This window comes from Camelus bactrianus, chromosome 6 (assembly GCF_048773025.1).
Source record: "Camelus bactrianus isolate YW-2024 breed Bactrian camel chromosome 6, ASM4877302v1, whole genome shotgun sequence".
Classification (NCBI taxonomy): Eukaryota; Metazoa; Chordata; class Mammalia; order Artiodactyla; family Camelidae; genus Camelus; species Camelus bactrianus.
Window position 1 is genome coordinate 52,877,064 of NC_133544.1, and position 18,994 is coordinate 52,896,057.

Consider the following 18,994-nt stretch of genomic DNA (forward strand, 5'->3'; position numbering starts at 1 on the left):
GTACGAAGGATTTCCAAACAAACATTTTCTACATATTAAATTAGAAAAATAACAGCAAAATCAACAAGGAGGGGTGACTCAGAGGGAAAAGAAGGGCAGACAGGACATGGTTTTTTTCCCACTTCTTTTTGGTTTCTTACCTAAGTCAAATTTTGATAATGGTAAGCCCTCTCCTGTCTACCTAATATTTACCACAAAGTCTTTAGATTTTAGTAGCTGGCTTAAAGCAGGTAACTTTTTTTACAGCCATCCAAATGGACTAAAGATGTCAGGTACAAGATGTTTCATTAAGGATCTGTCTGGTCTCTTTGCGGGTCTAAAGTTTGAGCCTTAAACAGGGCAACCTAAAATTGGTCCCTACTAATGAGAGACAGCAGGAAGGCTTCTTCGAGGGTTTGTAAATGAACTACCAACTGGAACTCAAAGGAAATTCCACATTTCCTTGCTTCGTACAATCAGCGTCTTTTTACTGGTTGGTCTATGACCTTGGAGCCACCCAATATGTTAAATAGCTTCACACTTTAAGAATGGAGTTAGGGGGAAATGAGGGGTGAAATTATTTTGTGGGGTTTCGCATCAATCTGTATTTCAAATAAGCTACGTGTGAGCTATGTCTTTGAGAAGAACACGTGCAATGCAGGTTTGGTCTTCGTTTTATAAGTGTACATTAGTAATACAAAGCCTGTTTTGATTATACAATTAAAAACAAATGTGATCCAATACTGTAGTACTCTCTGTCTACTTATATTCCTGAATAATAACTCTTATCAGTATACAAGCCATCGTGATCTAATGGCTTCAGAGACTGGAGCCCCGTCCTCATTTTTGCCAATGAACTTTCCACGTTCCATCTGCAGTGCGGGGGCTCTCTCATAAGCAGTCATCCTAATGGGTGGGGTTTTAATGTGTGATAGGCTCCTGAAAGAAATCATCTGAAAACATTTTTTTAAATGGTTTTCACTGTCTCCTTGTAAATTCTTTGCTTGACATTTAATAACTATCATCACTATGATTATGATTTAAGAACTATAATTTAAGACTTTTTCAGAAATGGGGGTGTTAAAGGATATTTATATCAGAATGCTTTTTAAGCTGTAGGTGAACAGAAGAAATCATTGAAAGTATCTCAAGTAGTAAAGACTTATTTTTTAAAATTTTTTATTGAAATGTAGTTGATTTACAATGTTAGTTTCAAGTGTACAACAAAGTGATTCAGTTATACATATACATACATATATATTTTTTCTTTTCAGATTCTTTTCCATTATATGTTATTAGGAGCAATTGAATACAGCTCTCTATGCTATACAGTAGATCCTTGTTGTTTATCTATTTTATATTTAGTAATGTGTGTCTGTTAATCCCCAACCCCTAATTTAAGATTTGTTTTTAATTTTATGTAACCAGAAATCTGGAGTTAGGATGTGAGGTCCTTAATGCAACATCTGGTACCTGACACCATTCCAATCATGTCATCGAGGTCCAGGTCCTTTCCATGTTTTGCTGGCCATCCCCAGCTGTGGGCAGTAATATCTCATGGGGATCTCATGCAGCAAGGACAACATCTAACGAGAAAGAGGAACTTCTCTTCCTACATGCCTCTTTTCCTTAGGCTAGACACCCAAGACTTGTAGCATACATTCCTCCCTCCTTGCTGGTCCCGTGGGCAAGGTTTGGGTCATATGTCCCTGTGTAACCCACTCATTGCCAAGGGAATGTGACCACCGTGACTGATCTGAAGAACTCTGCTTCACCCTCTGGACCGGAGAAGGGCACTCTTCCCTGAGTACAGGGGGTGGTGAACACCTGCACCTGGACAGAGAGGGGTGAAGGAGGGTATGTGTTGGCTCAACAGCCAACAGTATTCCCCATTGACCTTTTGGATAATAACAGTTTTATTTTAGTATTTAGTATTAATATTTTTGTGTCTTACTATATGACCGAACTATGCATGGTCTTTTTCCCACACTGACAGAATTATCCTAGTGTGTCTCTTAAGGACAAAAGTACCCTATTGGGGGGAAAAAGTTTATCCTAGGGCCTACTTTTTTTTCTCATTCTGATCCAACTAGAAAATATTTAATAAACAATCCAAAAGTTTTTACAGAAAACGATCTTGTTCATCTCAGCCCAGGTCTATCTGTCATGCAGATAGTGTTTCACATTACTTTAAAACAGAATTGAATGGCAGTGGAATAGAAACCTGATTTTTAATTGCTGCTTCTGCTTCCTCCTAAAATAAGAAATGACAGGACATTTTTTGCAACAGAAATAACTTGACTTTTCAAAAGTGTTTGTAAAAATAGTTTTTATGAAAAACAGCAATACTTTTATAGCTCAGTGGTCAAGGACAGGGACTGTGAGGACAATGGAGCTTGATTTGAGTCTCTGTCCCCAGTTGGCAGTGATGTGACAGTAGGCTTCACCTGCAAAATGAAGAAAGTAATCATTCCTACTTCAAAGGGTTGTTGTGAGAGTTGAATGAGATTAAAATATGTCCAGATGCTTTCACATATTTATTCTTAACAGAGTTGCTAGTGCATATTAAGCATTCAACAAATTTTACTATTTTTACTTATAACACTATCAATGAAAGTCTGTACACATCCAAGTTAACATTTTCCTACACTCACAACTTTTAGAAGTAACAAGTCTGAGAAACAAAATATGAGGAGCTTCCATCCAGTTCATACTACAATTTTATGAGAGGTCTTGCAGTGGTTCTTGTGTCTCTTCCAAAGAGTTCTCCAGTTGGCTTGATGTGGGTCAAAACTTAAAACCACAGTGGTGGCTTTACTTTCTTTTCAGTAGACATTAGAATCTCGCTTTCCATTCAGCCAGGGAGTAGACTGAATGTGTCGATCTGCTTCTTGAGAAGTGAACAGAATAAAGCTTATTGATATGGGTGTCACAAATCTCTTAATTTTTCTGCTTATTGTCCTGGTAAGCTATATGCTCTGTATTTCAAGCTAAAACTACATGAAGGCATTAACAAAATGGCAGAATGAACAGTGCATGTGGGTATAAACATCAGTTCTTTCGCAGGAAAAAAAGTATCTTCTTCATAAAACATTACAATTCTTTTTTGTTTTTTAGAATTTGTATATCATACTTGACATTAGGACAACTTCCTGTAATTATCTAATCGAGTCAGAAAAACAGGTCATCAGCTTGAGGCCTTGCCCACATTCTCTTGCTCACAGTTTGGGTGTGACTCTTCTGATTGGCCCCAGTGCCACTCATAACTGACCAAAGGCCCTTCATGGGAAACAGTGTGGTACGGAGGTAGTGCGGCAGTCACTTTGGCTATAGGGGCCAGTTTCTGGATCCAGGACTTTGAACTGTAATTAACAAACCCAACTCAAACCTATATAAGTAAATAAAGAAATTTATTATAAATGTTACTAGGTATCTCAAAGAATCAAAAGCAAAGGGAAATGTCAATGTTCAAGAAGGGTCAAGATGTAACTAGGCTTAAAAAATCCTGTCAGCAGGTCACATTCACAGTCCCAGGACTTCTCTTCTTCCTGTTCCTGTTTTTCCCCGAGCGATGGCTTCTTTATTTCTTATCACTGAGGACTGACTTTCCCCAAGTGACAGAAAACATGACTGCTGTTCGTATTCTAGCTTTATATCTTAGATTTTCAATCGCACAGAGCAAGACTGACCTTTTCCAGTTCCAATTCCAAAATCCTGGAGGAAAACTCTGCAAAGTCTAGCTTGGATTAGACTAACTGTTGTAAAGAGACAGGATACCATTTGGATCCATTTGGCAAGATGCCCAATCAGCTGCTGCCTACGAGCAGTACCATATTGTACTAATATGTTGGTTCCAGTGGTTTAAAGAAAATTAGGTGGAGCGATTCTCAGCAGAAGAGGTGCCAGCCTGACTGTTCCATAGATGTCCACTATTGCATGGCTATACTGTAAAAATAATGCAAGGAGGTAGTTCGAGCTTCCCATTTGTCAGCAAACACCGCCTATGGTCCTTGAGAATTTCCCATTAAAGTTGTTCATTCACCATTAGAGAGTTCAGGATGGCTGGAGGGCTGGAGCTGGTGGGAGAGGGGCGCACATGAAAGGAGGAGAACAGAGAGAGAATAGAAAGAGGGCGCATCAAGGAAGAATCGCCAACTGGAAGCAGAGGGCTTGGGACCTCCCAGTTCTTTTTGAATTAAATCCTTATGGTTCTCCCAGCTGCCTCTCTTCCCTCCTGCCTTACACCTCTTTTTAATATTTTCTCTCATCAGTTTTCAAATGAAGACCTTCTGTGTGGCTTTTAAGACTTCTGTCCTCCTCCAGAGAAACAGTACTCTACTTTAGGCAAAAGGTGGAAGTAATGCAGAGTTTATGTCTTCAGAAAAGCGCTTTCCCATGTCTTCTTGTTCCTTTTCTTAGAATAACAATATCTGAGGGTTGGAGTAAGCCAACTTTGAGGGCCATCAGGTTCTTCCATTTCTGTGTTCATCCATCTCTGGCATCCATGACAAGTGGCCATCTGGACCCCTTGACCACATACCAAGGAGAACTCACCACTTTTTAGGAGAGCCCTGAAACTTCTATCTTTAGATAGTTCTGACTGTTAGATGTACTTCCTTGTATTGAGCTCCTGCTGAGCCAAAAATGTTTTTTTCCCCTTGTTGCTTCCACATCTGGAAGCAAACAGAAAAGTCCAATCTCTTTCCTACATGCTCACTTTTCAAAAAATACACCATGTTCATCATGTTTCACCCTAAGATCTTTCTTCTCCAGACTGAGCAACTGTTCGTCCTATATCTGTTCTCTTTTGCATAGGATTTCAAGTGCTTCTATTAACCGGGACACTCTGTTCTAAAAGCTTTACTTACTTAAATGTTCTTCTTCATTTTCCCCTCTATAACCAGGCATAATCTTACAGATATGGGAAAATCAGCACAAAAAGAACAAAACAAATAGTGTCTTTTGTTATAAATATGGAACTTCTATTCAGGAAAGTCCCATTTGTCTTTTTTTAGGAAGTCCAAACTTATGCTTAGTCACTCTCATGCTGAAAATCGTATAATAATTAATTTACAATAAAATTTCAATGATAAAGAGTATTTAAATTTTATAAGTGAATTTAAGGCATTAGTAGTTGGAATTGCAATGGAAAGGAGGTGGGAGGAGTTCATGAATTCCCACAGTTCTTCAAATCATGTCTACTTTACTTCCTATTCACAAATGCTAGCACTATCCATTAAGCTGAAAACCGTGTCAGAGTAAGCCCATATAAGGGGATCATTTGATTCCTCTCTTGAGAGCTTGTTTGGAGGTTCTAGCAGGGGAGCGCGGCTACTTGTATACCCTTGACCGAGAAGAACAGTCCTCCTCTATCAGGGATAATCATCCTCTTCAACCGAGCGCATAGCTTCAGGAGGGACGCACATGGAGCAGTGAGGGAGGAAGGGGACACCCGCCTAGCCAGCCAGATCAGCTGAATCAACCCTTGGTGATCAATGGGGTGACAGATGTTGCAGCCAGATCACCCTCACATCCAATTCCTCTCTTCCTCTTCATGAAATCTATAAGCTTAACAAATATTTGTGTCCTAGTTACATACACACGCACGACTCTGGGGTAAGCACTCTAATGCACACCCGGCCCTCAAGGAGCTAACAACTGACTAGCCTTTTGCTCCCCTCACTGATGCTGTGTAAGCCAGTGAATCGAGGAAGAACAAGAGGTCACCATGTTGGACTGGGTGGCACAGTGGGTTAGTCTGAATAAACTCAACTTTCTTGTTCCAAAAGCACAGCTAAATGCAGAACCCAACTTAAGGGAGCTGGAGTGAAGTTTGAGAGGTCAATCAGAGAAGCTCCAGCCTTCTCTAGGATGTTGAATAGCTATCCTAAAATCGGGGCACCTTGAGTCCTGCCTTTATCCGTAGCCACTAATGGGTTCATCAGGAAAATTGATTACCCCAGAAAATAATGCAGAATATTTTCTTCTATTGAAATAGTTTCAGGGATAAAAGAGATTATGGCATGTACATTATAAAGATTCCAGGACAGATGAATTTAAAATTTTGAATCTTAAAATCTAATGAGAAATAAGTGGTGACTTATAAAACTTATCATAAGCATATGACATTCATTCTTTTTTTTCCTAAAAAATGTCTGAATATGTGACCATGAATCCCTCAATATTAGCAACTATAGCTGTCCCATGCCCTGTGAGATTGCATAGCAGTAAGAGAAATTGACATTTCTACTGTCAGCACCATATGTCCTGATAATTAACCCTCCCAGACCTTCTTCCATCTCCCTCAAGGAAGTGAAAAAAATTATAACTAAAAATTCAGGACAGGGCTGGGAGCCCTAGTTCCATAGCCATAGAGTGTGTTATTTCCCTTGTGTTAGTAAGCTAAAATTGAAGATTTCATCACCTGGTTAGCCTCAGAAGTTTCAGTCTAAAGGGCTCAGGGTAGCCCTAACCTCATTTGGTGACCACAGGGAGGAGGTGCAAGGCTGTAGACAGTTTGAGGCTACCAACCACACAACCAAGAAAATAAATTCAAGATTCCTTAGATTAAGGAGGGTTGACTTTATCCTTAAGGTATAACTCATGGCTATGTTTAGCACTTACCAAAGGGATTTCAGTCTCAGTATCATTTATTTTCTTCTGAATAGCATACTGCTAATAAACGTAGAATCATCATCTCTCCACTTCAGAATTAAAACAGAAAAAGACTTCATAGCGGGTGTGCTGCATTGAATAACTGGGAATACTTTAAGATTAGTTGCTTTGTCCATAAACAAAGGCAGAACTACCTGTTTCCTAATTCCCTGACTTATGAAGAATCTTTTTATTTCTCCAATAGGCTGTTCGGTTTTTACAAGGGAATTCTGCCACCCATCTTGGCTGAAACACCAAAAAGAGCAGTGAAGGTAAACATCGTATGTCTTCCCGCTGAGTGAAGATGGACTGTGGTCAGAGCTTCAGCATCAACACATCCCACAACAAACTCTGGGACATTAATGGGAATTAAACATAAGACACTAAACATTTTAATGCAGAAATTATAACATAAGCTTTAGTATAATTAGACTTAGTCTCTCAAATATTGGTATATTGGTTTCTGGATTTTTCCCCAGCTAAAGACATTCTCTTCTAATGGGGAAATTACACAAAAAGCACAGTGGGGAATGAAGTTCATGTAAGCAAACCACAGCAGCCACAAAAGAGCTTGGACTTTTTCTCAAGGCAATTCATAAATTTTCCTTTGGAGCAATGATTACTAAAGAACGAGAGAGAGAGAGAAAAGAGGAGAGCAGTAGAGAAACGTTTCTCCCTAAATCATTCCCATTTTATGAACACAGCAAACTAATACATTCTATTTCTTTCTCTGTGATTCTTGTATAACACATGTATTTGGTATGCTAACTTCCTTTTTTCCCCTTGGTCTCCTCTGTAAAAATTCTCTATTCTGGTTTTCACAAAATTATTACTTCCGCACCACGCTGATTTCCATTCTTTAACCACATAACTATGGAAGTTTACGTACTACTTGCTGGTTCAGTATCTGGATAGGAACACAGAGATCTAGCAGGCCTTCCAGGGGAGAAAGAACTAAGTCTGATCACTCCTTTATATGTTCTCTCAGACAAAAGTCTTGATCACTGTGACTCTGACTGGCATCGCCCCCTCCCCACCACCACCCACGTCACCAAATATGGCTTTGTCTTTCGGTAATAAGGATAACACAAACTTAGACTGAAAGACTTCCTTTCCAGCTAACGACATAAAGCTTTCTTCACGTACATTGCTCAATTTGTATTCCCAGTATTCCTGAAAGGTAAGGAAAAGCAGCTTATGTACTTTTACTCAGTAAATTAAGAGGGTTACTGGGTTTAAAATTATGATTAAGAAAACCAACATATATACACAGACACCAAACTTTTACATTATGTCAAAATGGCAATTTAGTAGGATTTAATTCAGGTCTAGAATTTAGGAAAGAAAGCTTTAAAACATACTTTATAAATTCATTCTCTTTGTTGCTGTAGTTTTGTGATTTTATATTATTGCTTCAATATAAATTTCATTATAAGGATCTGAATTGCAGCAGAGAATCTGGAAAAAGTTCACCAAAGTACACAAAAGGGCTGAATTGAATTATGAAATGGCTTCACTTGATAAAAGATTGCCCAAGTAAACAAACAGAGCAGAGTTCCTGTTCAAACGGAAAGTCACTTTGTCTCCATGGAATAATATATTCATTTGTTCAGAGTTTTACATGTATAAATAAAGTAAACTATAAGTAAAGTTTTTCCTGAAATATTTTCCCTTAGTACTATACAATGGAGACAGTTTAAACTTCAAGAGGATTAAGGTTTATCAGTGTTGAACCATCTTTCATGGGCAAAAAAAAAAAAAGTTGAGCTTTACAAAACTGAGTTAGTCTCGACTTAAAAAAAGCAACGCTCCCTGCCAGAACAATGGTTAACAGATGAACTTTTGGGCAACTGGATATGGTGTATGTGTCCCAGACATCTTGTTTCAAGTAGATTTTACCTTAAAATTATTGAGACATATGGTAAGTACGTTGGCTTTTTAAGTATAACTTTGAGTTAAATGTATCTTTACCAGATGGATAGCACTAGTTTTTCAACAATTTATGAAAACATTCATTTTATAGATATTTGTCTTAGGATTTGTGAGGAAAATGATCATCTGATTGCAATGATTTCTTATATCATAAACTGCTTCATTGTATGTCATCAAAGTTTACTTCAAAAAAATATTCAGAGACCATAGATACACACCTGCATACATACATAAATATGGTCTCTGAATATTAAATATAAATAGAAACAGACAATGCTAAGTTTTTTCTGTACTTTCTTCTTTTTTTTTTATTGAAGTATAGTCAGTTTACACTGTTGTGTTATTTTCTGGTGTGCATCATAGTGATTCAGTTCTATATATATATATATATATATATATATATATATATTCCTTTTCACAATCTTTTTTATTATAGGCTATTACAAGGTATTGAATATAGTTCCCTATGCTATACAGTAGAACCTTGTTGTTTATCTATTTTATATATAGTAGTTAGTATCTGCAAATCCCAAACTCCCACTTTATCCCTCTACCCACTCTTTCCCCCTGGTAACCATGAGTTAGTTTTCTATGTCTGTGAGTCTGTTTCTGTTTTGTAAATAAGTTCATTTGTGTCATTTTTTTTAGATTCCACATATAAGTGATATCTTATGGTATTTTTTCTTTCCCTTTCTGGCTTGCTTCACTTAGTATGACAATCTCCAGGTCCATCTATGTTGCTGCAAATGGCATTACTACCCTTTTTTATGGCTGAGTAGTATTCCATTGTGTGTATATATACCACATCTTCTCTATCTAGTCATTTGTCAGTGGACATTTAGGTTGTTTCCATGTTCTGGCTATTTGTACTTTATTCTTTGAAATGAGATTCATTAAAATAAAATGACTAAATAAATGAATGGCAAGTAAATAAAACTTCCACTTTCACAAATGAAGACTGAATTAGTATTGAAGTTAGCAAAAGGAAATGAAGACCTCTGAAAGAGACCAACTGGTTGCTCAGAGATGGCAGGCACCACATTCCAGGTTCCAGGATCTAGTCTTGAGCTTAACAGTTCCAGAAATACCATTTTTCAAAGGTCATACTCTCAAGGACTGCTTAATGCTAACCAAACTTGTGAAAGGTTATAAATTTTGAAGGTTATTTGTTCACCACTCTATCCTAATGCTTATCACGGTGTCTACACATAGTAGATGTTCGATGGATAGTAGATGAGTAAATGAAACATATATAAATGGAAACAGAAAGAAAATTTATTACTCTATAGCAGGATATATTCTGGTCCTTCTCCCCCAAATTCCCAAATCTACTATTCAGAGTTTCTGAAAGGCCAAGACTTCCATTTCCAGCCAAGATGAAGTCAGAGGGACCAGATTTACTCTCCTGCCTGAAACAGCAGAAACAGAAAATGAACAAAATATATGAAACCACAATTTTTATGACACTGGACATGAGACAAGGAAGGATAGTCATACCTGAGAGATGGAGAACAAATGAGATGAGCCCTGTGGCTGCCCCAGCTTACTGCATTGAGAGAGTTTCCAGGCCCACGGACACGCAGGGGAAATCCAGCTCACTCCCTGGGATGAGAAGGAGCTGAGACGCTAGGGAGGCAGCTAGAGTTCACAGGGCAGAGTATCAGAGAAAGAGAGTGCTGCATGGAGAGAGATTCCTAAGATCTGCAGAGGGGCGCCTCAGGTATCTAGCTGACCAGCTCACACAAGAGCAAACTAGCAAGGCCTGGAAAGAGTATCCAAAGGATTTCAGGGAATGGCAGGATTTGTGAGCAGTCCCACGGGGCTGGGAATAGTGCCTGTTCCCACCAGCTCAGGGCATTGAGGGGGTACCCAGAAGAGGTTTGCCTCTGTAGTGGGGAATAGTTAGTCCTAATCTGAGCACTGCTCAGGTCCCATTTGTTAAAAGCAAGACCCAAATGGATCAAACTGTTTCCATGTAATTTAGCTGCAGCCCAGAAGAGAGGATCAGGGAGGTCAGCTTAGTCATCAGACTGCTCAGTGAGCGTGGATGAAAGCAAAGGGAAAAGTGCCGTCTGGAGGGCTGGGCCACCCAGGCACTACACCCGCCTCCCGTGCCCAACCACAACATGACACTTCTCCAGGGACCACATGGCCCAGCCCTTCTCCCTGGGATAAACTTCTAGATTCCACTATATAGGTTACATATAACATATTAATTTGGATTCCAGGTTTTATGTTCAAGGTTCCCAAAACCCTAATTGAGTATGTATGTTTTCAAAACTCTTTAGTGGCATATTTGCTTGACTTCGGGTAGGTAACATTATTACATGTTGACCTCCTAATTCCATCCTTACCATGTAACCTCATATCTTATATGATAGGGTACTTTTATCACATCTCTGCAATAACTAATGTTGTGGATGAGAAATTACTAAGAAATATCATGAAAGCAGGAAGGGTGTAGTGCTGTATGGAAAGGAATTAAAATAACAACTAGTCTACTAGTTTTTAAGAATATAGTTCTAGTATAACGTCTTCCAAGCTTTGAACATGGGAGACGTCCAATAAATATTTGTTGAATGAATGAATAAATAAATGAATATGTTTAGTTAATATTGGTTTCAAACTATAATGACATCACATTATTTTACTATTGTTGAAAATCCATTTTAAAAGATTTTAACTTTACCTTTCTTGAGATATTGATTTATTTTATATTTAGTAAATTAAACTTTGGCTGCAAAGGTAGAAATTAAAACAAGATTTTTTTTTTAGTTTGAAGCACTACTTGCTTATTAGAACGTGTGATTATTTATTGTTCATTACTTCTGAATTTAGTACACTAGCAATTTCTCACTGACCTGTAGGGCTTCTTCCGTTCCAGGAACCTGAATTATTCTATCCTAGCCATTCACCAAAATCTTCCAGCAAGACTCCTGATGAGTACCAGTCAGCTAGGAGTAGTTTGGGTTTTTTTTTTTAACAGTTTTAGAGATGGGGAAATGAAAAGCCTAGAATTGCCTCAAAGTGTAGACTTGGAATTCCCTGTGAGAATTGCTCAGAGGAACTGGTCAAGCCCATGTCCCCAGACTATTCCTTTGAGATCCCAGTTTGGTCCTTAATTCCTTGTCATGACAGAAAGTCGAAAAGAGAAAAAAATGCATCCTCACACTGGAAGGTAACAAGGTAGTGAGGCCTCCCTGAGGCCCAATATCTCCCAGAACTCAATGTAAACCCCATAGAACAGTGTTCCCAAAATATGAGTCATGACCTCTGAGTCCTGAAATCAATTTAATGGGTCACTAGATGTCGTGGATCATGACCAGAAAATGTTTTGATGAAATAGAGTAGAAACAGAATGCATCACACATAGTGAAGGGGTAAACATTGTTTTATAGCTATGTTTTGTTTCAGTTATAAATACGAGCCTGTACTGTGTGCTCGTATGGCACCTGTGTTGGGTAAATATTTTTTACATAGATTGTGATCAGAAAAGTTTGAGATCTTCTGCCTTAAGAGACTCAGTTTCCAGAGCCAGGGACGGCAAGGAGATCTCAGCAGCAAGAGAATTCCAGTGCAGAGAACCTCTTCCCAAACCACTAACAATCATGGCTCAGCAGTGAGTAGTACAGTCTTGTGGTTAAGAGCATACCTGGGCTTTGAAATTAGACGTAGGGGGAATCACAGGCCTCCCACTCAACTAGCTGCAGAACATGTGTCTACAGATGGGAATCATGGTAGTACTATGATGAGATGATATGGATTAAATGCAGTAGCACGTGCAAAGGCCTCGGTGTGCTTCCTGGACCACAGCAGGCTCTCACAAGTGCTACATGTAACTTAGCTATCTATGGTTCCTTTAGTAACCAAAGTGAAAAAGGAAATGGAAGCTAAAATTTTCTGAAAGTCTGCTATGCACCAGGCATGTCAGGAAATCATAGTCAAGTTCTCTTATTTAAGGGCTACTCTAGAAGCTAAGTTTTAAGTTCTTGAGGCCTAGAAAGTTCAACCTACACTGTCACAGCTAAGTAGCATAGCCAGGATTCAGACCTAGGACTGCTCACATCAAAATCCTCACAAGGTGATTATCAAAAGAATAGTGATGATGATGGCTATGAAAAAGAAGAAACAATAAATGATCTTTTAAACCCAAGACTCTCTTTTCCCTTTAATGGTTTCTAGTGCATCTCTCCTCAAAACTGTGTTGGATCCTGGTGGTATTATTTTAACAGCAGGATAGTTTCAAGTTTATCACCACCCACCAGAATGTTAGACCTAGAAGGCAGGGGTTTCTCTTTGTTTTCTGATGCATCTCCAGTGCCTAGAACATAGAAGGCATTCAATAACTATTTGCTGAATGAGTGAATGAATGGATCCCTCTTCTAGAAAAGACTACATCCATTGTTGATCGAAAGGACCATAACACAAATATAGTTCCTGAGTCTTTAAAAGAATTAAAATCTATCCAGTGATGTAATGACTCTTGAGCTGCCCAAAGACTCATTATAGCCCTATCTACATGAAACTACCTCTTTCTAACAACAGAATATTACATGGCCCTCAAATCTACATTTTTTTTTCTTGCCCCATTGTACTGGGTTATAAAGTAATAGATAGAAGAAGACATTTAAGACCATGAACTACCCATGCCATTTCTGAGGTGTTGAGAATCAGACCCTAGCAGGACCTAAGAGTGTGTTTTATCAGTGATGTTGGCAGCTACCTTACAGAGTAGGAGCTATTCTGGAGCAAAGCATCATGTTCAAGCAGACTGTTGTCCAAAAGCTATAATATAGAAAGACGGGAGAAAAATTTATTTGGGGCATATTATCAAAGTGATCGATTAAATTTGCCTCCATAGAAATCTATTTGCAGAGAAAATTATATTAAACATCATCTACTGAAGGAACCAACAACATCTTCATCATGATCAGATTTTAAAGAGAGGAATAAGCAGCTCTCTTTCCTCATTCAGGTTAAGGACAGTCTTACTTTCAGGCAGGGGATAGAATAGATGTCCTTGTTGGGTCCTTCCCTAGTTTATCATAGCATCTTCATCATCACTGAGTGTTTTGAAATTCCATGGAACAGTAGAGATAACGCAGCAATATAAATGCAAGTCAAAGCTGAGAAGTGGATGTCTTTTACAAGCGGGTTAGAAAATTGGGCATTCACTGGGAAAGCATAGAAAAAGCATAGGAGACCAAAGATTTCAGGTCTGTATGCCTATAATTCTGAATCACTGCCATAAAAAAGAAGTCTATTGATGTCTGGGGAAACTGAAAATGGTCATGGTAAATGGAAGCTGTACGGTTCATTTACTGCTATAAAGGATTCCATCAGCTCTTCTGTAGGTTATTATAGCTGTATTTGAAAATGTGAATGTTAAAGTAAGATTCAATAGCAACTAACCGAGACCGGATTAAAAACTGTGTTCAATGGTTTATCATTTTCTAAAATACTGGTTAATGTAATGATTTACTAAAGAAATTTGAGTCATTTCAAGGGTTTGTTGCAGGAAATTGTTATAAATCTCTGGGTTTGGTTTTCTTTCACAGTTTTTCACCTTTGAGCAGTACAAGAAATTGCTAGGATATGTGTCACTGTCACCAGCATTGGTAAGTGAGAGTATTTATTATACTTAAGTGTGTGGGTTATTTCATAAAGCAAAATCTGGAAACAAAACCCCTTTTGACTCCCCAAGCCCAGCTACTAAAATATGAATTCGAGTTATTCAATGTTCAGCTACTTGTTGAAAGCCATCTTCCTAATAACTCACAATTTGGCTATTTTATAGCTCCCAGTGATGAATTTATGATAATAATGATATGTGTGGAAAGGCCCATATGAGATATGGTTGAAAATATAAAATAAAGGGTTCATTTGTCAAAGACTCTTGTAAAGCCAAAACATGCGTATGTTTACAGACACACTGCACATATCTATTTATGTGAAAGTCAATGTGCCTAAAATTATTTCCTAATAGGTCACTTTTCCAGCTTTTGCTCAAGGTGTAGTAAATATAGGACTTCAGGTCACTCTGTGGTCAGATGCAGACTGAGGAACCTTTTGTGAGAATAGTGATCTCACAATGACATGTCTCAGCTATTACATGAAAATCATTTGGTGATTTGAACCTTTGCCCATGTCTCTCCTTCTTGGTCATTCTGCTGCTTTTCACAGAACAAGTTAAACTATACTGACTAAGCTAGCTCTATGTGTGCAGCGAGGGCCCAGAGAGAGCACATGCACTAACTTCTCCCTCCAAATCTGCAAAACAAAACTCAACTAAACTAAGTCGGCATTGCCCCTGCAGTTGACCAACAGTGAGCCTCCCACCCACTAGGAAAATCACCCAGTTTACCTGCTGGAATGTACTTCAGAACTCAACCAGAGGGGCAGCGTTCTGAGCTTCAGCTCTTTAATTACTTTGCTTGTAAAGTTTCATTAAAAATAATTGTCTGCTTTTTAAAAAAAATCATCTGTGCTCTCTTTCTAGGAAGGATCCAATTAAGAAACCTTATAGTGTCACTTTGGGTTATAACAGAGAAACCTCTCATTCATCCTCTTGCTTAAAAAATGGGGACTTTGAGGTGACCTTGCACAGAAGGAAAAGTGGCAGCATGAGTCCTAAAATTACCTAAGATTTTTTTTTTTTAGTTCCTCACTGTCTTCCCTGAATGTCTCCCTTTACTTTGAAAACATCTTGTTAAAAAGAAGATTAAAAACTTCCTAGCAAAGGACAATAAAATATGGTCTCCAGAGGGCAGCCGCTGTTCTGTGCCAAGGATTGGTACCACGTGAGACTGCAGTTCTTTGGACCCTCTTGAGAGTACAAACAGAAAAGCACTTGGCCACTCCAGATAGTCTAACTGAATTCATGCGGACTCTATACAGTTTTTCTCTTTTCTTGAACTCATTTATTCCAGTTTCTTTTTGATACAGCTAAACACTTCAACAGCCCTTAAATGTCCCCTGGTGCTCGCACATGAAAAGCCTAGGAGGCTGGGAACCTGACAGTTACCGCTGGTCTCTGGAACAATCTGGGTAACATGATCTGCTGATAGCTGATCAATTCTTTTGACAAGAGACTGCTGAACACTAGTTCTGACAGCAAATGTAGCTGAGTTTTATACAAGAACAAAAAAGTGAATTACTTGGAAGATTGCATATAGTAATAAAAACCTGAACATCTGGATTTTCGCTCTTTCAGTCAGAAGAGTCTGGGACTAGTTTTGTTTTTTTTTTTCCCCCTGCATTTGGCTTCCATGATGGAAGTCTGAGATAAATGAATAAAATATTTGGTCTGTTACCCTATACAAATATGTTTAAAATCGTAATGAAGAGGCTTGGAAGGAAAACATCGTTAAGAATTCCCTCTCTCCTGGAATCTGTATACAATCCCATTCTTCCTCTCCATTTTTACGTGCAACAGTAACAGTGGGTTTTGTACAGCACATTACAAAGGGCTTTTGCATGTTATTTTGACCCTCATGATAACCGTATTAAATAGAAAGATTAGCTATGATTGGCTCCATTTTACAGATGGGAAAACTGTGGCTTATAAAAGATTCAGTGATTTAAACACAGAGCTCCAGCTAACACACATCGTGTTTTCATGTGGATTAGGAAAATGTGTCCCTTTCTCCTGACTGATGCCTCTCCAGGACTCCAGCATGGCAAAGAAGTTGCAGGATTTCAGCCTCCACATTACCTTTTTGCCCAAACTGCTGTATGTGGCAGCTCTGGTCACATAGCCAACAAAGAGGCAGAACCGGGACCTAACCCCACATCTCCTGGCTCTGGACTCTGCCCTGGCTCCACCTTGCCTCCCCCTCCAAGGTTACAGAACATTCCTTCCTCCCTTTTCACTTTTAGTCTCCTACTTTGAAGAAATTAGAGACTTCTGACAAGAGTTTCTGTTCTTTATTCTTTACTGGCTTTTTTCTTCTCTTAGTTGTATATAGTACTACCTCTTCCAGAATTAGAGGTTCAGCACTGAAGAATTTCTTCTTTTTTTTCCCGGCATCTGTTTTGGAGGTTTGAGGCTTTGTTTCATTTTGTTTTCCTGCTCTGTGTGTGTATATGTGTGTGTGTATGTTTTAGTAGTTGTGGTTATTTTTGATACAGATTTTCTGAAAAAGCCTTAAGCATTTTACTTAGAGGAAAATTCTAGAAAGTTGTTCTTTCCTATTGTAGAAATTCTTAACAGCAAATAAGAACCTGACACACAGCCATCTTTTGATAAATGGTTTAGATTTTAGTTGAGCCCTTCAAAACAGCCTAGCCATTTCTGATCTCACCTTTTATTCCTCAGCTTCTAGGTCTAGAAGGACAATTAACAGTTTAAAAAGATAAGGAAAGAGTGAATTTTAAAATCTTTTTTTTTGTCTGTTAATAGTCTAGAATAGTGACTCTCAGAATACATTTATATGTTTTCAGCTATACTCTTTGGTCTATACTCCTTGGTTACCTGAAATCTAGCTTTTTATGTACATTTTATTTGTGGTTCTGCTTCTTGAATTTTTTATGTGCTCAATAAATGTATTTAAGTGTGTGTTTAAAAATGAAGCTCTTTTTTTTACAAGGCGAACTCTCTTTTAATTGTTACATGTGCAGATGTTTTAGTATCCACCTTATATAAATAAAACAACCTTTCTTTTCATTAAAGGAAAAATTCATTGTTGATGGGACTTTGACGTTTTATTTTGAATTGTTAGGATGTGGTTTGTGGCTTCTGTAATTTCTTCTTCATGAATTGTCAGCATCTAATCAAGATCCAAAGCTGTTTAGTAATGGTATATGGTGCATTTATGTGAGTTTCTCCATTCTCTTTATAACATTCAGCTGCATAGTGTAATGAGTGGGATGCTTAATCCGGTACATATGATAGCTTGTTTTAAAGTATTCATTGACTTAATTTTTCTAGACATTTGCCATTGCTGGATTGGGATCTGGACTAACAGAAGCCATCGTGGTCAACCCTTTTGAGGTAGTAAAAGTTGGCTTGCAAGCCAATCGGAACACATTTACAGAGGTAATCATTTAATGATTTCCTATTGTTGAGGGAGTGTAAAAAATTATTTTTTGGTGTATATACATATAAAATTATGAATCCAGGTCTTATCCACTTGTTAAAGCTATAGTAACTTATTAAGAAAGTAGCATAAGAGAAAGTGAAATTTCTTCAACAAGGAAAGCATAAACAAAAATGTCCCAAAGTCTGATGGACAAACACTTGTTTACACATTTTTATTTTAGACTTGTAGTGTAATCTATAATGACTTGTTTGGAAATGTTTTCTCTACTTCTGGCAAAACTTCTATTTCACGTTTTACTAGAATAGACTATAGCAAAAACCACTGAGGTGATAATATTAGTGTGCTTTCTTTAAAAAAAAAATTATGAAGTCATTTTATGAAATTACCTCACTCCTTTCCCCACTCCACCCACAGCCATCCCCCAAAGATTCTGATCATCTGTCAAGCTTGTCTTTTGGTTAAATCTGAATGAGCAGGCTACCAAAACTGTGGAGATCACCACCTGGACAATGATGGGTCTTGACATTTAATCACTGGTACATGATGTTCCATGAAGACAGCTTCCCTTGGTGTGTGCTGCCTTCACTTCCTTCCGGTTGCCTAATAATTCCCTTTAAACCACCAAGTCCAGCTGTTCTTGTTTTATTCTTTTGGGTGCCAAGCACAAGACAGGGGAAAAAACAAGGGGATTGGCATTCCCAGGTCCTTTCTTAGCATTTTAATTTACTTCCACAACTGGGTAGCATGTGGTATAAATTGGTTTGGAGTATCTGCTGACCTGAATTTCTCCGTAGAAAAGTTCCCCTGCCTACTACTTAAGCAGCTGCTAATGGGTGGAGACCCCTCTCACTCCCGCCGCACTTCCTGCCTGCTGATACTGCCTGAGAGCTCCCTGGCAACTTCTTGAGCAGGAGTGTGGGAAAGGGGAGAGGGGCCTGACTCACCTGCAGCTGCCAAGCCCCGTGGAGGACAGGGTTGGGCGGCTACAGCAGATGGTGTCTACTCAGATGAAGGTAATCCTAATTAAGGGAGTTTGGGGGTTTTTTGGTTTTTTGTTTTTTATGCTTCAAAAGGTTGTCTTAATTGCAGTGATATATAGTGCTTCAATAAAGGTTGAAAATTCGTGGATTGCTCTAGTCTTTGTTTCTGTTTTGCTTTTTCTCTATTCTTCCTTGAATGATGGAAAAAGATGGCAAGGACTAAGGAAAAAAGAAAAGAAACACTTTTCAAATGTCCTATCAGTGTGAAGCATTTAAGACAGCCCCCCATGGAATGTGATCAAGGAAAATTTGATTTGTTAGGCTGGGAGAATTAGCAGCTAGAAGATAACTTGGAGCTCCCCATTCGATGCCCGTCTTACCCATTGGGAAGCTTGCCTTGGGGCAGCA

At 38.4% G+C, this 18,994-nt stretch overlaps 1 protein-coding gene across 8 annotated transcripts in view; it reads left to right on the forward strand.

Annotated features, from left to right (window-relative positions):
- Window positions 1-18,994, forward strand: part of SLC25A21 (solute carrier family 25 member 21) — a 421,620-nt gene that overhangs the window by 361,833 nt on the left and 40,793 nt on the right. For all 8 annotated transcript variants that reach the window (XM_074365611.1, XM_074365612.1, XM_074365614.1 and 5 more), the window contains 3 exons: window positions 6,839-6,905; window positions 14,124-14,183; window positions 17,495-17,602. In XM_074365611.1, the coding sequence (XP_074221712.1) occupies window positions 6,839-6,905; window positions 14,124-14,183; window positions 17,495-17,602 (235 nt within the window). The remainder of the gene's footprint in view (window positions 1-6,838; window positions 6,906-14,123; window positions 14,184-17,494; window positions 17,603-18,994) is intronic.